This window comes from Podarcis tiliguerta, assembly GCF_965153285.1.
Source record: "Podarcis tiliguerta genome assembly, chromosome: 4".
Classification (NCBI taxonomy): Eukaryota; Metazoa; Chordata; class Lepidosauria; order Squamata; family Lacertidae; genus Podarcis; species Podarcis tiliguerta.
The window spans coordinates 8,800,275-8,813,486 of NC_139537.1; the positions used below are offsets into that span (position 1 = coordinate 8,800,275).

The 13,212-nt window shown below is 46.8% G+C and overlaps 1 protein-coding gene across 2 annotated transcripts in view; it reads left to right on the forward strand.

Annotated features, from left to right (window-relative positions):
- Positions 1 to 13,212, forward strand: part of MYO7A (myosin VIIA) — a 164,802-nt gene that overhangs the window by 9,895 nt on the left and 141,695 nt on the right. For both annotated transcript variants that reach the window (XM_083436022.1, XM_083436023.1), the window contains exon 2: positions 12,989 to 13,046. In XM_083436022.1, coding sequence (XP_083292148.1) covers positions 13,029 to 13,046 — 18 coding nt within the window. In that variant the 5' untranslated portion in view covers positions 12,989 to 13,028. The remainder of the gene's footprint in view (positions 1 to 12,988; positions 13,047 to 13,212) is intronic.

The window sequence follows — 13,212 nt, forward strand, 5'->3', positions numbered from 1 at the left end:
TGTTGTGTAGGCTCCTATGATGTAAGTCATGGGCCCTGCCTGCTAGCCTGCTCCCTAAAAGATCACTGGTTTGCTCCTTTCTATATATAGGGACGTGGTGGCGCTGTGGGTTAAACCACAGAGCCTGGGACTTGCCGATCAGAAGGTCGGCGGTTCGAATCCCCGCGACGGGGTGAGCTCCCATTGCTCGGTCCCTGCTCCTGCCAACCTAGCAGTTCGAAAGCACGTCAAAGTGCAAGTAGATAAATAGGTACTGCTCCGGTGGGAAGGTAAATGGCGTTTCCGTGCGCTGCTCTGGTTCGCCAGAAGTGGCTTAGTCATGCTGGCCACATGACCCGGAAGCTGTACGCCGGCTCCCTCGGCCAATAAAGCGAGATGAGCGCCGCACCCCAGAGTCAGCCACGACTGGACCTAATGGTCAGGGGTCCCTTTACCTTTATATATAGGGTGCCTACATTCCGCATGGACTGGTTGCATGGCAACCTGTGCAAATGGCTTGAGATACCTATTAGGTCCATAAATGACCATACAGCATATATTCAACACAAAAAAACAGCAATAATTTGTTCTTGGCAAAGCACAGCTGGACATATAAAGGGCCCCATTACCTTCAGTAGCTTAGGGCCTCATCAAACCTAAATCCAGCCTTGACTGTGGTAGTGGCGAGGGTGGGGGCTGAAGATTCGGCTGCCCCAAAGTGTGGATGCAAATGGCTCAGTGGGTCAGTGCGTTTGGCTGTAAACCAGAAGGTAGGTAGTTCAAGCCCACCCAGGGACGGCTAGATGACTGTCAGGGTCCCTTTCAACTCTATTTATTTATTTTATTTATTTATAGAATTCATATACCACCGTATACCAGGGGTAGGTGGGTCTCAGGGCGCCTAAAGGTGTGTAATGAAGGTGCCAGGCGAACTGTCCTGGGGAGAGCATTCCACAGACAGGGAGCCACTGCAGAGAAGGCCCTGTTCTCATGTTGCCACCCTCCGGACCTCTCACGAAGGGCCTCAGAAGATGATCCCAGGGACTGGGTAGGTTCATATGTAAAGAGGCGGTCCTTGAGCCATTTAAGACTTTATAGGTCAAAACTCTACAGTTCTATGATTCTCTATTGGACAAGATTTGCCACACACAGGTCAACCTCTCCTAGAGAGGTGGGTGAGAGGCATCTGAAGTCCCTAGCTAGGAGTTCCTTAGGCTTCCAGTTCCAGGAATCGAAAGGGCCATAAAGTTTCTGTGCCTGTCAACGTGCACTTTGTTCTGCAAATAGACACAGTGCCCTGCAAGCAATCTCAGAAGAATGTGGCTTATTTAGGTCACAGGCACAGCATTCCCAGCCCTACGGAGAGCTCCACAGCAACGAGACTTGCTGCTGGAAGATTGGGTGAAACTCTGGGGTTTGTGCAGAGCAAGGGACCTCCAGATTCCCAGACTTTCCCTGTATCTCGGACCAGCTCCATCTGGTACGCAGGCTGAGACCCTACCTGCCTGCAGACTGTCTCGCAAGAGTGGTGCATGCTCTGGTTATCTCCCGCTTGGACTACTGCAATGCACTCTCCATGGGGCTACCTTTGAAGGTGACCCAGAAACTACAACTAATCCAGAATGCGGCAGCTAGACTGATGACTGAGAGCGGCTGCCGAGACCACATAACACCGGTCCTGAAAGACCTACCTTGGCTCCCAGTATGTTTCCGAGCACAATTCAAAGTGTTGGTGCTGACCTTGAAAGCCTTCTGGCGGTTCCCTCATTGCAAGAAGTGAGGTTACAGGGAACCAGGCAGAGGGCCTTCTTGGTAGTGGTGTCTGCCCTGTGAAAAGCCCTCCCTTCCGATGTGAAGAAAATAAACAACTATCTGAAAACATCTGAAGGCAGCCCTGTTTAGGGAAGTTTTTCATGCTTGATATTTTATTATGTTTTTAATATTCTGTTGGAAGCTGCCTAGAGTGGCTGGGGATAATAAGTTGTTGTTGTTGATGTTGTCGTCGGCCAGATGGTCAGGGTATAAGCAATAAGTTGTTGTTGTTGTTGTTGCCTCTATGTTGACCTCCCTGTCCTTTAAAGTTTAGACCAGGCATTCCCAACCTGTGGCCCTCCAGATGTTTTGGCCTACAACTCCCATGATCCATAGCTAACAGGACTAGTGGTCAGGGATGATGGGACTTGTAGTCCAAAACATCTGGAGGGCTGAAGGTTGGAGATGCCTGGTTTAGACTGATATGTCTTGGGTTGCATCCTGTTCACAGAGTCCTCTTCGCACTTCCCTCAACACTCAACACTGCTTCTGGGGAAAGCCCCATGAGAGCGTTACCTCAAGATATCACCCTCTTGGCTTTAACTGAGGTGAGGGCAGCTGGGGAGGCTGCACGGTGTAGGTGAGGCAGTTTGTAGAATGAAGGAAAAGACACTCGGTCACCTCAAAAATAAGGTACGTGCATCAAAACTCTGCACCCCACCCACAAGTATTTCGCTAAATTTTCCTTCCCCCCTTGGATGAATTTCCAAGAGCAATTCCTGTTTCTCATTAATTGATGGAGCACGGGAGGAGAATTTTCCAGCATGGGAATAGGAAACCAAATATATATATATATACTCCTAGCCAGCAAATATTTTTAATTGAAATCTCTTTCAAAATGGTGTATGTGCAAAATTGTTGTTGTTGTTGTTTAGTCGTGTCTGACTCTTCGTGACCCCATGGAGCAGAGCACGCCAGGCACTCCTGTCTTCCACTGCCTCCCGCAGTTTGGTCAAACTCATGCTGGTAGCTTCAAGAAACTGTCCAACCATCTCGTCCTCTCTCGTCCCCTTCTCCTTGTGCCCTCCATCTTTCCCAACATCTTTTCCAGGGAGTCTTCTCTTCTCATGAGGTGGCCAAAGTCTTGGAGCCTCAGATTCACGATCTGTCCTTCCAGTGAGCACTCAGGGCTGATTTCCTTAAGAATGGATAGGTTTGATCTTCTTGCAGTCCATGGGACTCTCAAGAGTCTCCTCCAGCACCATAATTCAAAAGCATCCATTCTTCGGTGATCAGCCTTCTTTATGGTCCAGCTCTCACTTCCATACATCACTACTGGGAAACCCATAGCTTTAACTAAACGGACCTTTGTTGGCAAGGTGATGTCTCTGCTTTTTAAGATGCTGTCTAGGTTTGTCATTGTTTTTCTCCGAAGAAGCAGGCGTCTTTTAATTTCATGACTGCTGCCACCATCTTTAGTGATCATGGAGCCCAAGAAAGTAAAATCTCTCACTGCCCCCATCTCTTCCCCTTTTGTTTGCCAGGATGTGATGGGACCAGTGGCCATGATCATCTTAGTGTGCAAAATTAGGAGCAGATTTACAAGTTCAGCAAAATCACCTGATAGATCCCCTCCTGGACTGTACCACTTCAGACAGCACATGGGGGGGGCTGCAGATCAGAAATCTCCCTATGGTAGAAAAGGAGAGGGTGGAAGGTCAGAGAAAACAGCGTTGGTCTAGCCGTCTTCTAAATGTGTTCATTTCCTACATCCTCTTTTTTTAAGGGAGACATTTCCTCTACTGCCCTCGGGATGATCTTACATCGTTGAGGGCTCACTTGGAGTGATCTTCTGGTTAATCCTTTTCTTTTTAGATAGAGCGCCAGGCCCAAATTTCATGGGATGTGAATCCTGTAGCATCTGCTATCAGGCTTTCCTCATGCTGAAACAATTAAACCCGTTTGTGTTGCTAAATGATCTCCTCTCTGATTCAGACACAATAGCCTACAAACAAAAGGAAATCATCTGGCCTGTCCCTTTGCGGCCAACCAGTATCAAATTCCTTGGTAACCTTACAAAACTGGCTAGACAAAAAAGCCGAAAGCAAGAGGAGAAGGCCATACTATTCACGCTCCCCACCCCCCTTCTCTCCGGCATATTGTTCTGAGGTTCAGAAGTTAGGGACAGAAGTTAGTCCATTGTGCTTTCTCTGAGAGGGTTGAAAAATTGATGTGCGTTTCCTGATGGGTCTCGTCAGAACCCCCATGAAACTTTGATAGCATACCTGTCCGTGTGTCGCAGGTGGCATTAAACTGGGAAGATTTGCAAATACTCTAGAGAAGAAGTTAAGCACTCAAAACGATCTTCATAAACAAGAGCAGAAAGCAGAGAGCAACAGGATGGAATTCCACATGGAGCAATGAAACACACTGGGCTGGATCCAGACTGAAGCTGCGATCCTATACACACTTAACTGAGTCTCATCAAATTCCTTATGAGAAAACAAGCAGAGCAATCCCAATGTATATATGCTCAAAAGTAAGACCCACTGTAAGGGACGTGGGTGGTGTTGTGGGTTAAACCAAAGAGCCTCTTGGGCTTGCCGATCAGAAGGTCGGCGGTTCGAATCCCCGCAAAGGGGTGAGCTCCCGTTGCTCGGTCCCTGCTCCTGCCAACCTAGCAGTTCAAAAGCACGTCAAAGTGCAAGTAGATAAATAGGTACCACTCCGGCAGGAAGGTAAACGGCGTTTCCAGGTGCTGCTCAAAAGCACGTCAAAGTGCAAGTAGATAAATAGGTACCACTCTGGCGGGAAGGTAAACAGCGTTTCCAGAAGCGGCTTAGTCCTGCTGGCCACATGACCCGGAAGCTGTATGGCGGCTCCCTCGACCAGTAAAGTGAGATGAGCACCGCAACCCCAGAGTCGGCCACGACTGGACCTAATGGTCAGGGGTCCCTTTACCTTTACCTTTAAGACCCAATGTGTTTAATGGGGCTCACTTTCAGATATAAGTGTTCCTGAAGCAACTGGCTATTTTAAAAAATCCTCATGGAAATCCCTCGGCATTTTTGTGTGAAGTTCTCATATCAAGCACTCCGGATTTGTGAAAGGGTTAACTCCCTAGCCTTTTCTTCTCTCAAAAATGTTCTGCAAGGCAGCGGGTAAAGGTAAAGGTAAAGGTAAAGGGACCCCTGACCATTAGGTCCAGTCGTGGCCGACTCTGGGGTTGCGGCACTCATCTCGCTTCATTGGCCGAGGGAGCCGGCGTACAGCTTCCGGGTCATGTGGCCAGCATGACTAAGCCGCTTCTGGTGAACCAGAGCAGCACACGGAAACACTGTTTACCTTCCCGCCGGAGTTGTTGTTGTTGTTGTTGTTTAGTCGTTTAGTCGTGTCCGACTCTTCGTGACCCCCTGGACCAGAACACGCCAGGCACTCCTGTCTTCCACTGCCTCCCGCAGTTTGGTCAGACTCATGTTTGTAGTCCTCTGTCGTCCCCTTCTTATTGTGCCCTCCATCTTTCCCAACATCAGGGTCTTATCCAGGGAGTCTTCTCTTCTCATGAGGTGGCCAAAGTATTTGAGCCGGAGTAGTACCTATTTATCTACTTGCACTTTGACGTGCTTTCGAACTGCTAGGTTGGCAGGAGCTGGGACCGAGCAACGGGCGCTCACCCCGTCTCGGGGATTTGAACCGCCGACCTTCTGATTGGCAAGCCCTAGGGTCTGTGGTTTAACCCATAGTGCCACCCGCGTCCCAAGGCAGTGGGTACTTTGCCCGATAGGGCAGGAAAGCTCACAAATATATTATTGAATGTAGAGTTGCCAACTTCTTCTTCTTTTAAAGTGTTCATCGGCCTTGCGCCTTACACAGCAGTTCGATCTGCCCTGAAAAAGCTGCAGCTGCTCAAGCTGTTCTTAAAGGCAGAGGAGCAGCCAGGGTATTTAGTTAGTTGGCAACCGCAATGGGCTGCTAGCCTTGGGGAGGGGAGAGGGGGAAAGGAACCAGAAACACTCTGGTCATCAACCTGCACTTATGTTAGCAAGTCTTGGCATTTTTCATCATAATCTCCCTTGGTTTGGCTGTCTGCTGATTTTAAATCTCATGACCAGCCAGGCTGCCAACTAATCCACAGAGGCATTGGCACTGGATGTTAAATTCATTCATTCGTTTGCCACCGGTTGCAAGGAATTTCAAGCATTCCTCCTCAGCAAGGGTTCAACTCTCAATGAGCTTGTTTAAAAAACAGCAACAGCAGATCCTTCAAAATCCAACTGGTTTGCACCTCATGAAGTGTTGTGAATATCAGGACCTGCTGGGAATTACACCAAGTCAAGCCATTGCTCATTCCACATTTGCCACTGGCCCTGATGTAAAGCCAAGGGAGTGGCAGTGAGGGATAGTGGTTAGAATGTCGGACTAGGACCCAAGAGTAAAGGCAAAGGTAAAGGGACCCCTGACCATTAGGTCCAGTCGTGGCCGACACTGAGGTTGTGGCGCTCATTTCGCTTTATTGGCCGAGGGAGCCGGCGTACAGCTTCCGTGTCATGTGGACAGCATGACGAACCAGAGCAGCGCACGGAAATGGTGTTTACCTTCCCGCCGGAGTGGTACCTATTTATCTACTTGCACTTTGAGGTGCTTTCGAACTGCTAGGTTGGCAGGAGCAGGGACCGAGCAACGGGAGCTCACCCCGTCGCGAGGATTTGAACCGCCAACCTTCTGATCGGCAAGTCCTGGGCTCTGTGGTTTAACCCACAGCACCACCCGCGTCCCTTTTAGCAAGTCTTCTTGGAGTTAAATACCATCTGCAAATCATCTACCATCTGTAAATCATCTGTGGAATGTAAGCAATTCTTCAACCTGCTTTAGTCTGTGACCCATCACTTACCCCACCTCTCTTGGCCATGAAGATCCCTCCTTTCTCCCTTCTGCAAAATAGAACGGCACCCCTGCTCCTTCCAGTCCCAACCAAACCCTCCCGCTGGCTGAGCCTTCATTTAAATCACTGACTCCTACATCTCCCATCATCCTTGACCCCTGGTCACGCTCGCTGATGGGAGATGGAGTCCAGCAACCAGCTCCCCATTCTTGCTCTTCAACCCAAAGGTGTCACCACGATTGCCTGCGTTTCAGTGATGGGCTCATCTCCCTCAGGGTGTAACCTATATTAGCAACCTCCAGCTGACCCCTGAGGGCAAAGATGCTAATTAATAAGGAATAAACAGGATAACTTTCCAAGCAAAGGTGCATCTTGGGGGGGGGGGGAGAAAACACGGGTGCAGGGAGGCGTGAGACGCACAAGTTCATGCCTTAGATTCTGCCATCACTCTGCCCTAACTAAACCCATTCCTACTCCTTACAACCACACCTGCCTCAAATCAGGTATGTCAGCAGTGCCGGATTTATGTATAAGCTAAACAAGCTATAGCTTAGGGACCAACTCTCTCCCCAAATATACATCTTCTTAATTGTATTTCACTATTAATATACAGTGGATGCTTGGGTTGTGAACGTGATCCGTGCGGGAGGCACATTCGCAACCTGCAGCATTTCTGTCTGCGCATGCATGGGTTGCGATTTGGTGCTTCTGCGCATGTGCGACCCCCAAAACCCAGAAGTAACCTGTTCCACTACTTCTGGGTTTTGGCAGCTCCACAACCCGAAAAACGCAACCTGAAGCGTCTGAAACCTGAGGTATGACTGTACTTCTTAACTGTATTTCAGTTCAACAATTACTTTGATAAAATACGTATTTTGTTATGTACAAATGGCTTGAGATACCTATGAGGTCCATAAATTACCATATAGCATATATTTGACACAAAAAACAGTGACAATTTGTTGTTGACAACAACAACAACAACTATTTATACCCTGCCCATCTGGCTGGGCTTCCCCAGCCACTCTGAGCGGCTTCCAACAAAATATTAAAATACAGTCATACAAAGGACAGCTGGGCATATAAAGGGCCCCAGGACCTTCAGTAGTTTAGGGCCTCATCAAACCAAAGCTGGCCCTGTATGTCAGCCCAGGTGAGGGGCTAAAATAGCCCAGGGCTCCCCGGTCCCAGCCTCTCCTCACATTCACACGTTGAATGCAACCTGAGCAATTTGCAGGTACGATGAGGGTCTGCAAATGCAGAGTCATGTGTGTGCAATAGGTCCAGTTCATGCAATCTGCAATTATACATAATCTCAGCGCCTGGAGACAAGGTTGTGCATCCACAGCAGTGACCAGAGGAGGAATGAGCACTGGGAGAAGCGCAGAGAGCATCTACAGCAGCACAACCGGACGCCTTCATCTGCCCAGCTGCAACAAAACATCTCTCTCCTGTATTGGTCTCTACAGTCACAGCAGGTGCTGAAACTGGTCAATGGTTTGACTTCAAGGCGCATTCATCTAGTCTCCCGAGACCGATGGATGCCAATAAACAACAACATAAGTGGATTTGTGCAATTTTTATCCCACAAAGGGGCTTCCAAAATATGCAGAAGAGAAGGGAATCACAGAGTTATAAGGGACCACGAGGGTCCACTAGTCCAACCCGCTGCAATGCAGGAATATTTCACCCAACATGGGGCTCAAACCCACAGCCATGAGATTAAGAGTCTCATGTTCTACCAATAAAACGTAACCGTAAAATGTCATTTTAGTAATAATAATAATAATAATAATAATAATAATAATAAATTTTATTTATACCCCGCCCTCCCCGGCCAGAGCCATGCGCAGGGCGGCTAACACCAGTAAAATTACAGCAAAAACATAATAGGGGGGAAACCCAATTTAAAATACAGGTTAAAATGCCATTTAAAATGCAGCCTCATTTGAAAAGTAGCCCATAGATCAAAACCATAAGGGGAGGGAAACATAAGGGTCAGACTGAGTCCAAACCAAAGGCCAGGCGGAACAGCTCTGTCTTGCAGGCCCTGAGGAAAGATGTCAAGTCCTGCAGGGCCCTAGTCTCTTATGACAGAGCGTTCCACCAAGTCGGGGCCAGTACTGAAAAGGCCCTGGCCCTAGTTGAGACCAATCTAACCACCTTGGGACCTCCAAAGTGTTGTCATTTGTGGCCCTTAAGGTCCTTCGGGGGCATACCAGGAGAGGCGGTCCTGTAGGTACATCTGCTTTGTTATTCAGCGACAAGCCTGCACAACTTACTTATTTATTGATTTTGTATCTGGGTGGCGTACACAGTCCTCCCCCTCCTCATTTAATCCCCAGAACAACCCTGTGAGGTCGGTTAGGCTGAGAGGCAGTGACTGGCCCATGGCCGAGCGGGGGTTTGAACAATGGTCTCCTAGGTCCATAAGTGACGCAGGTGGCGGGAAACGGCGTTTCTGTGTGCTGCTCTGGTTCGCCAGAAGCGGCTTAGTCATGCTGGCCACATGACCCAGAAGCTGTACGCCGGCTCCCTCGGCCAGTAAAGCGAGATGAGCGCCATAACCCCAGAAGTCGTCTGCGACTGGACCTAATGGTCAGGGGTCCCTTTACATTTACCTAGGCTTGCTAAGAGATATAGGACTGAATAAGATAAGTGCTGGAGATGCAATGAGGTTGAGGGAACATTCTTTCATATGTGGTGGAGCTGTAAAAGGGTAGAAGAGAATGTATTGGGAAATAATCCATAATGAATTGAAAAAAAATGTTTAAAGGTACTTTCCCAATAAACCCAGAGTCCTTTTTGTTGGGGATAATTCAGACGAAAATTCGTAGATGTCAAAAAAATGTTATTTATGTATGCCACTACTGCAGCTCATGTTTCATTAGCCCCAAAATGGAAAACGAGTGAGATCTCAACGAAAGAAGAATGGCAACTTAAGTTGACAGAATATATGCAGCTTGCGGACTTAACATGTAGAATAAGAGGAGAACATACGTTTAGAGAAGATTTGAATATATGGGGGGGAATTGTGTACAGTTGAAAACGTTGGCAGCATGAAGATAAATTCAACAGTGTAAATAAGTTTTGATGGATGCAATAATGGAATACTGAATGGTTTCGTTTTTGTAAAATATCCAGGGATTTATGATATGCAAAATGAACCATGAAAAGAGAGGAAGGGAAGTCGCTGATATTTTAAAGATGTTTAAATTAGTATTCTAAATTGTAAAACAGAAAGTTTAATTGCACACACATACACACACGAAGCAGTGCTTACATTCTGGGCCAGATTTCTGCATACACACACATTATTATTATTATTATTATTATTATTATTATTATTATTATTATTATTATTATTACTATTCCATTCTCCTTCCAGGTAAACAGAGTTCAGGGACACATCCCAGCAAGGCTGCTGAGTTCTGGAAGGGGAATGTGATCTGGTGAGAGTCCGGAGGGTGATACGCAGAGGCCCAGAGGCTTTTTTATGGTGATTCTCCACTTATGGAATGCATGCATCCCCAAGGATGTTTATTTGGCACCCTCGCTTTTAATTTTCAGAAGTCCAGGCCAATACTCATCTCCCCCCCTCCAATTCAGCAAGGCAGTTTAGCTGCTTTTGTTGACTGCCTACCCACATCCCCGTTATTTTGCATAATTCGCTCTTCTATTTGCATGCCCTAATTTGCATAATTTATTCACGCTTTGCCAGGCAAGGGGACTCCACTGGAAATCCCTTCCGCCGCCTTTCTGGCTTCTGAGAATACAAGCACATCCCCACAATCGTGAGAGCTAGAAGCTTGCTTGTTCTTCACATGCTAAACTTGCCCTGTGGGGAAACCCCCACACCGAAAATGGCAAAAAAAAAAAAAGATGGTGAAAAATTGGATGGACTAGCTGATACACGGGGAAGATGAATTTTATATTTTTGCTATTTTAACGCAAAAATATAATCTATCAGATGCAGCCCAAGGGCAATATCCTCAGTTACAACATCTCCTAACAAGTGTGCTTGGGCCATCAGCCCTTTCAGCTTCTGAGATACCTGGGATATTGGAACAATCGGACAACTCATTCAGAAATAAAAAGCCAGCAATTACTTTTTATAGATATCCTATTAACAATACACAAGTTCAATAGGCAGACTGTAAGAGGTGATTGGAATAAAGAACTGGAACTTTCATTATTACACAGACAGTGGGAAAATGTATTAGCTTCAATACCTAAGGTGTCATTAGATTTAAAATGAAGACTAATACGTCAGAAAATAATGCTTAGAGTTTATTGGACTCCTTTAAAGGTAAAGGGACCCCTGTCAATTAAGTCCAGTTGCAAACGACTCTGGGGTTGTGGTGCTCATCTCGCTTTACAGGCCGAGGGAGCCGGCGTTTGTCCACAGACAGTTTTTCCGGGTCATGTGGCCAGCATGACTAAGCCACTTCTAGCAAAACCATAGCAGCACATGGAAACACCATTTACCTTCCCGCTGGAGCGGTACCTATTTATCTACTTGCACAGTGTGCTTTCAAACTGCTAGGTTAGCAGGAGCTGGGACCGAACAATGGGAGCTCACCCCATTGCGTGGTTTCGAACCGCCGAGTGTTTTAACCCACAGAGCCACCCGAAAAGGGGTTAGCTAAGATAGCTCAGTGTTGGAGATGTTACAAGGACAATGCCTCTCTGAAGCACATGTTTGTACAGTGTTCTTTACTTAACAAGTTTTGGGGGAGAATGTGCTGGGCTGTGTAATTGACTGTGCAGAAAAAGTTAAATCTCTCAGCGGAGAATATTTTATTGAACTATATACCTGCAGTATGGAAATTATCAATGGGGCAACGGAAATGGATTTTCCGTGCCCTAATGGTGGCCAAGAGATTGATATTGAGGAATTGGAAAAACAAAGATATTATACTCTTCAATCAATGGACTGACAGTATGACCTCACTGGCAATTTATGAATGGACTGCTTACAGGCACAGACCCTCTATGGATAAATACGATAACATCTGGAATGAGTTTATACAAAAAGTGGTAGGGCTATTAGCATTTACATAAGCACTAGGACAATAACTAAGCTCATGGCCACTGGTCCCATCACCTCCTGGCAAATAGAAGGGGAAGAAATGGAGGCAGGGAGAGATTTTACTTTCTTGGGCTCCATGATCACTGCAGATGGTGACAGCAGTCACCAAATTAAAAGACGCCTGCTTCTTGGGAGAAAAGCAATGACAAACCTAGACAGCATCTTAAAAAGCAGAGACATCACCTTGCCAACAAAGGTCCGTATAGCTAATGCTATGGTTTTCCCAGTAGTGATGTATGGAAGTGAGTGCTGGACCATAAAGAAGGCTGATCGCTGAAGAACGGATGCTTTGTATTATGGTGCTGGAGGAGATTCTTGAGAGTCCCATGGACTGCAAGATGATCAAACCTATCCATTCTGAAAGAAATCAGCCCTGAGGGCTCACTGGAAGGACAGATCCTGAAGCTGAGGCTCCAATATTTTGGCCACCTCATGAGAAGAGAAGACTCCCTGGAAAAGACCCTGATGTTGGGAAAGATGGAGGGCACAAGGAGAAGGGGACGACAGAGGACGAGATGGTGGGACAGTGTGCTCGAAGCTACCAGCATGAGTTTGACTAAACTGCGGGAGGCAGTGGAAGACAGGAGTGCCTGGCGTGCTCTGGTCCAGGGGGTCATGAAGAGTCGGACACGACTAAACGACTAAACAACAACAACAACAAGGACAATAACACTATATCAATTTATACAAGACTGTATGGGAATATAATATATTGCTTTTTTTGGCATATTTTCGCTTTTATATTTATCTTTGTTGTTGTTTTTCTCCCTCTCACTTTTCCTCCTTCTTTTTGTGTATCACTTTATTTCTTTTAACTGACATCACCTTAATAAAATATAAACATTAAAAAAATGAAATCATCTTGTTCTTCAAAAGCGCCACATTCTACACCCGACATGCTTTTCTCCCTGAACTCCTATGAGCCCAAGCCATGTACAAAACACTGCCGTTATTTTGCCCAGTTCCTGCTGTTTCGTTTGCAGCTTGCCTCCTATACGAGAAACTCCACAAGGAGAATTCATTCTTATCACTGCAGGGAGGCTGTGTGGGTATTAACCTGGTTGCATTTAGAGGATTATCTTCTGCTGTCTAGAACGAAGAGTTCGATAGCTGCCACATTTATAGCGGTGTGTGCCGTTGTTGTTGTTGCTTACGTAGTCCAGGCCCAAGCGTGTGTGTTTGACAAAACGATGCTTCTTGCCTGATCGTAATCTTGACCTCTCCAAAATGCAAGTGGTAATCAACTAGTCCCTCTGATTCTCTGATTCTTCTTTGTTCCTCAGGTCCACTGGCGGTGACTGCCGATGACTTTACGTAGGAGCCATGGTTATTCTACGGCAGGTAGGTTGTGTGCCCGCTCTCTGTTGACCGTGCTAATTTTAAGATACTGTGTTGCTCCCCTGGCTTAAGAAGAAACCTTGTCAGAGATGAGGGGGTGGATACTCCTCGGCTATTTTTATGTGACACCCCCCCCCACCCGTTTCTGCAAGAGGGCAAGTGGACACTT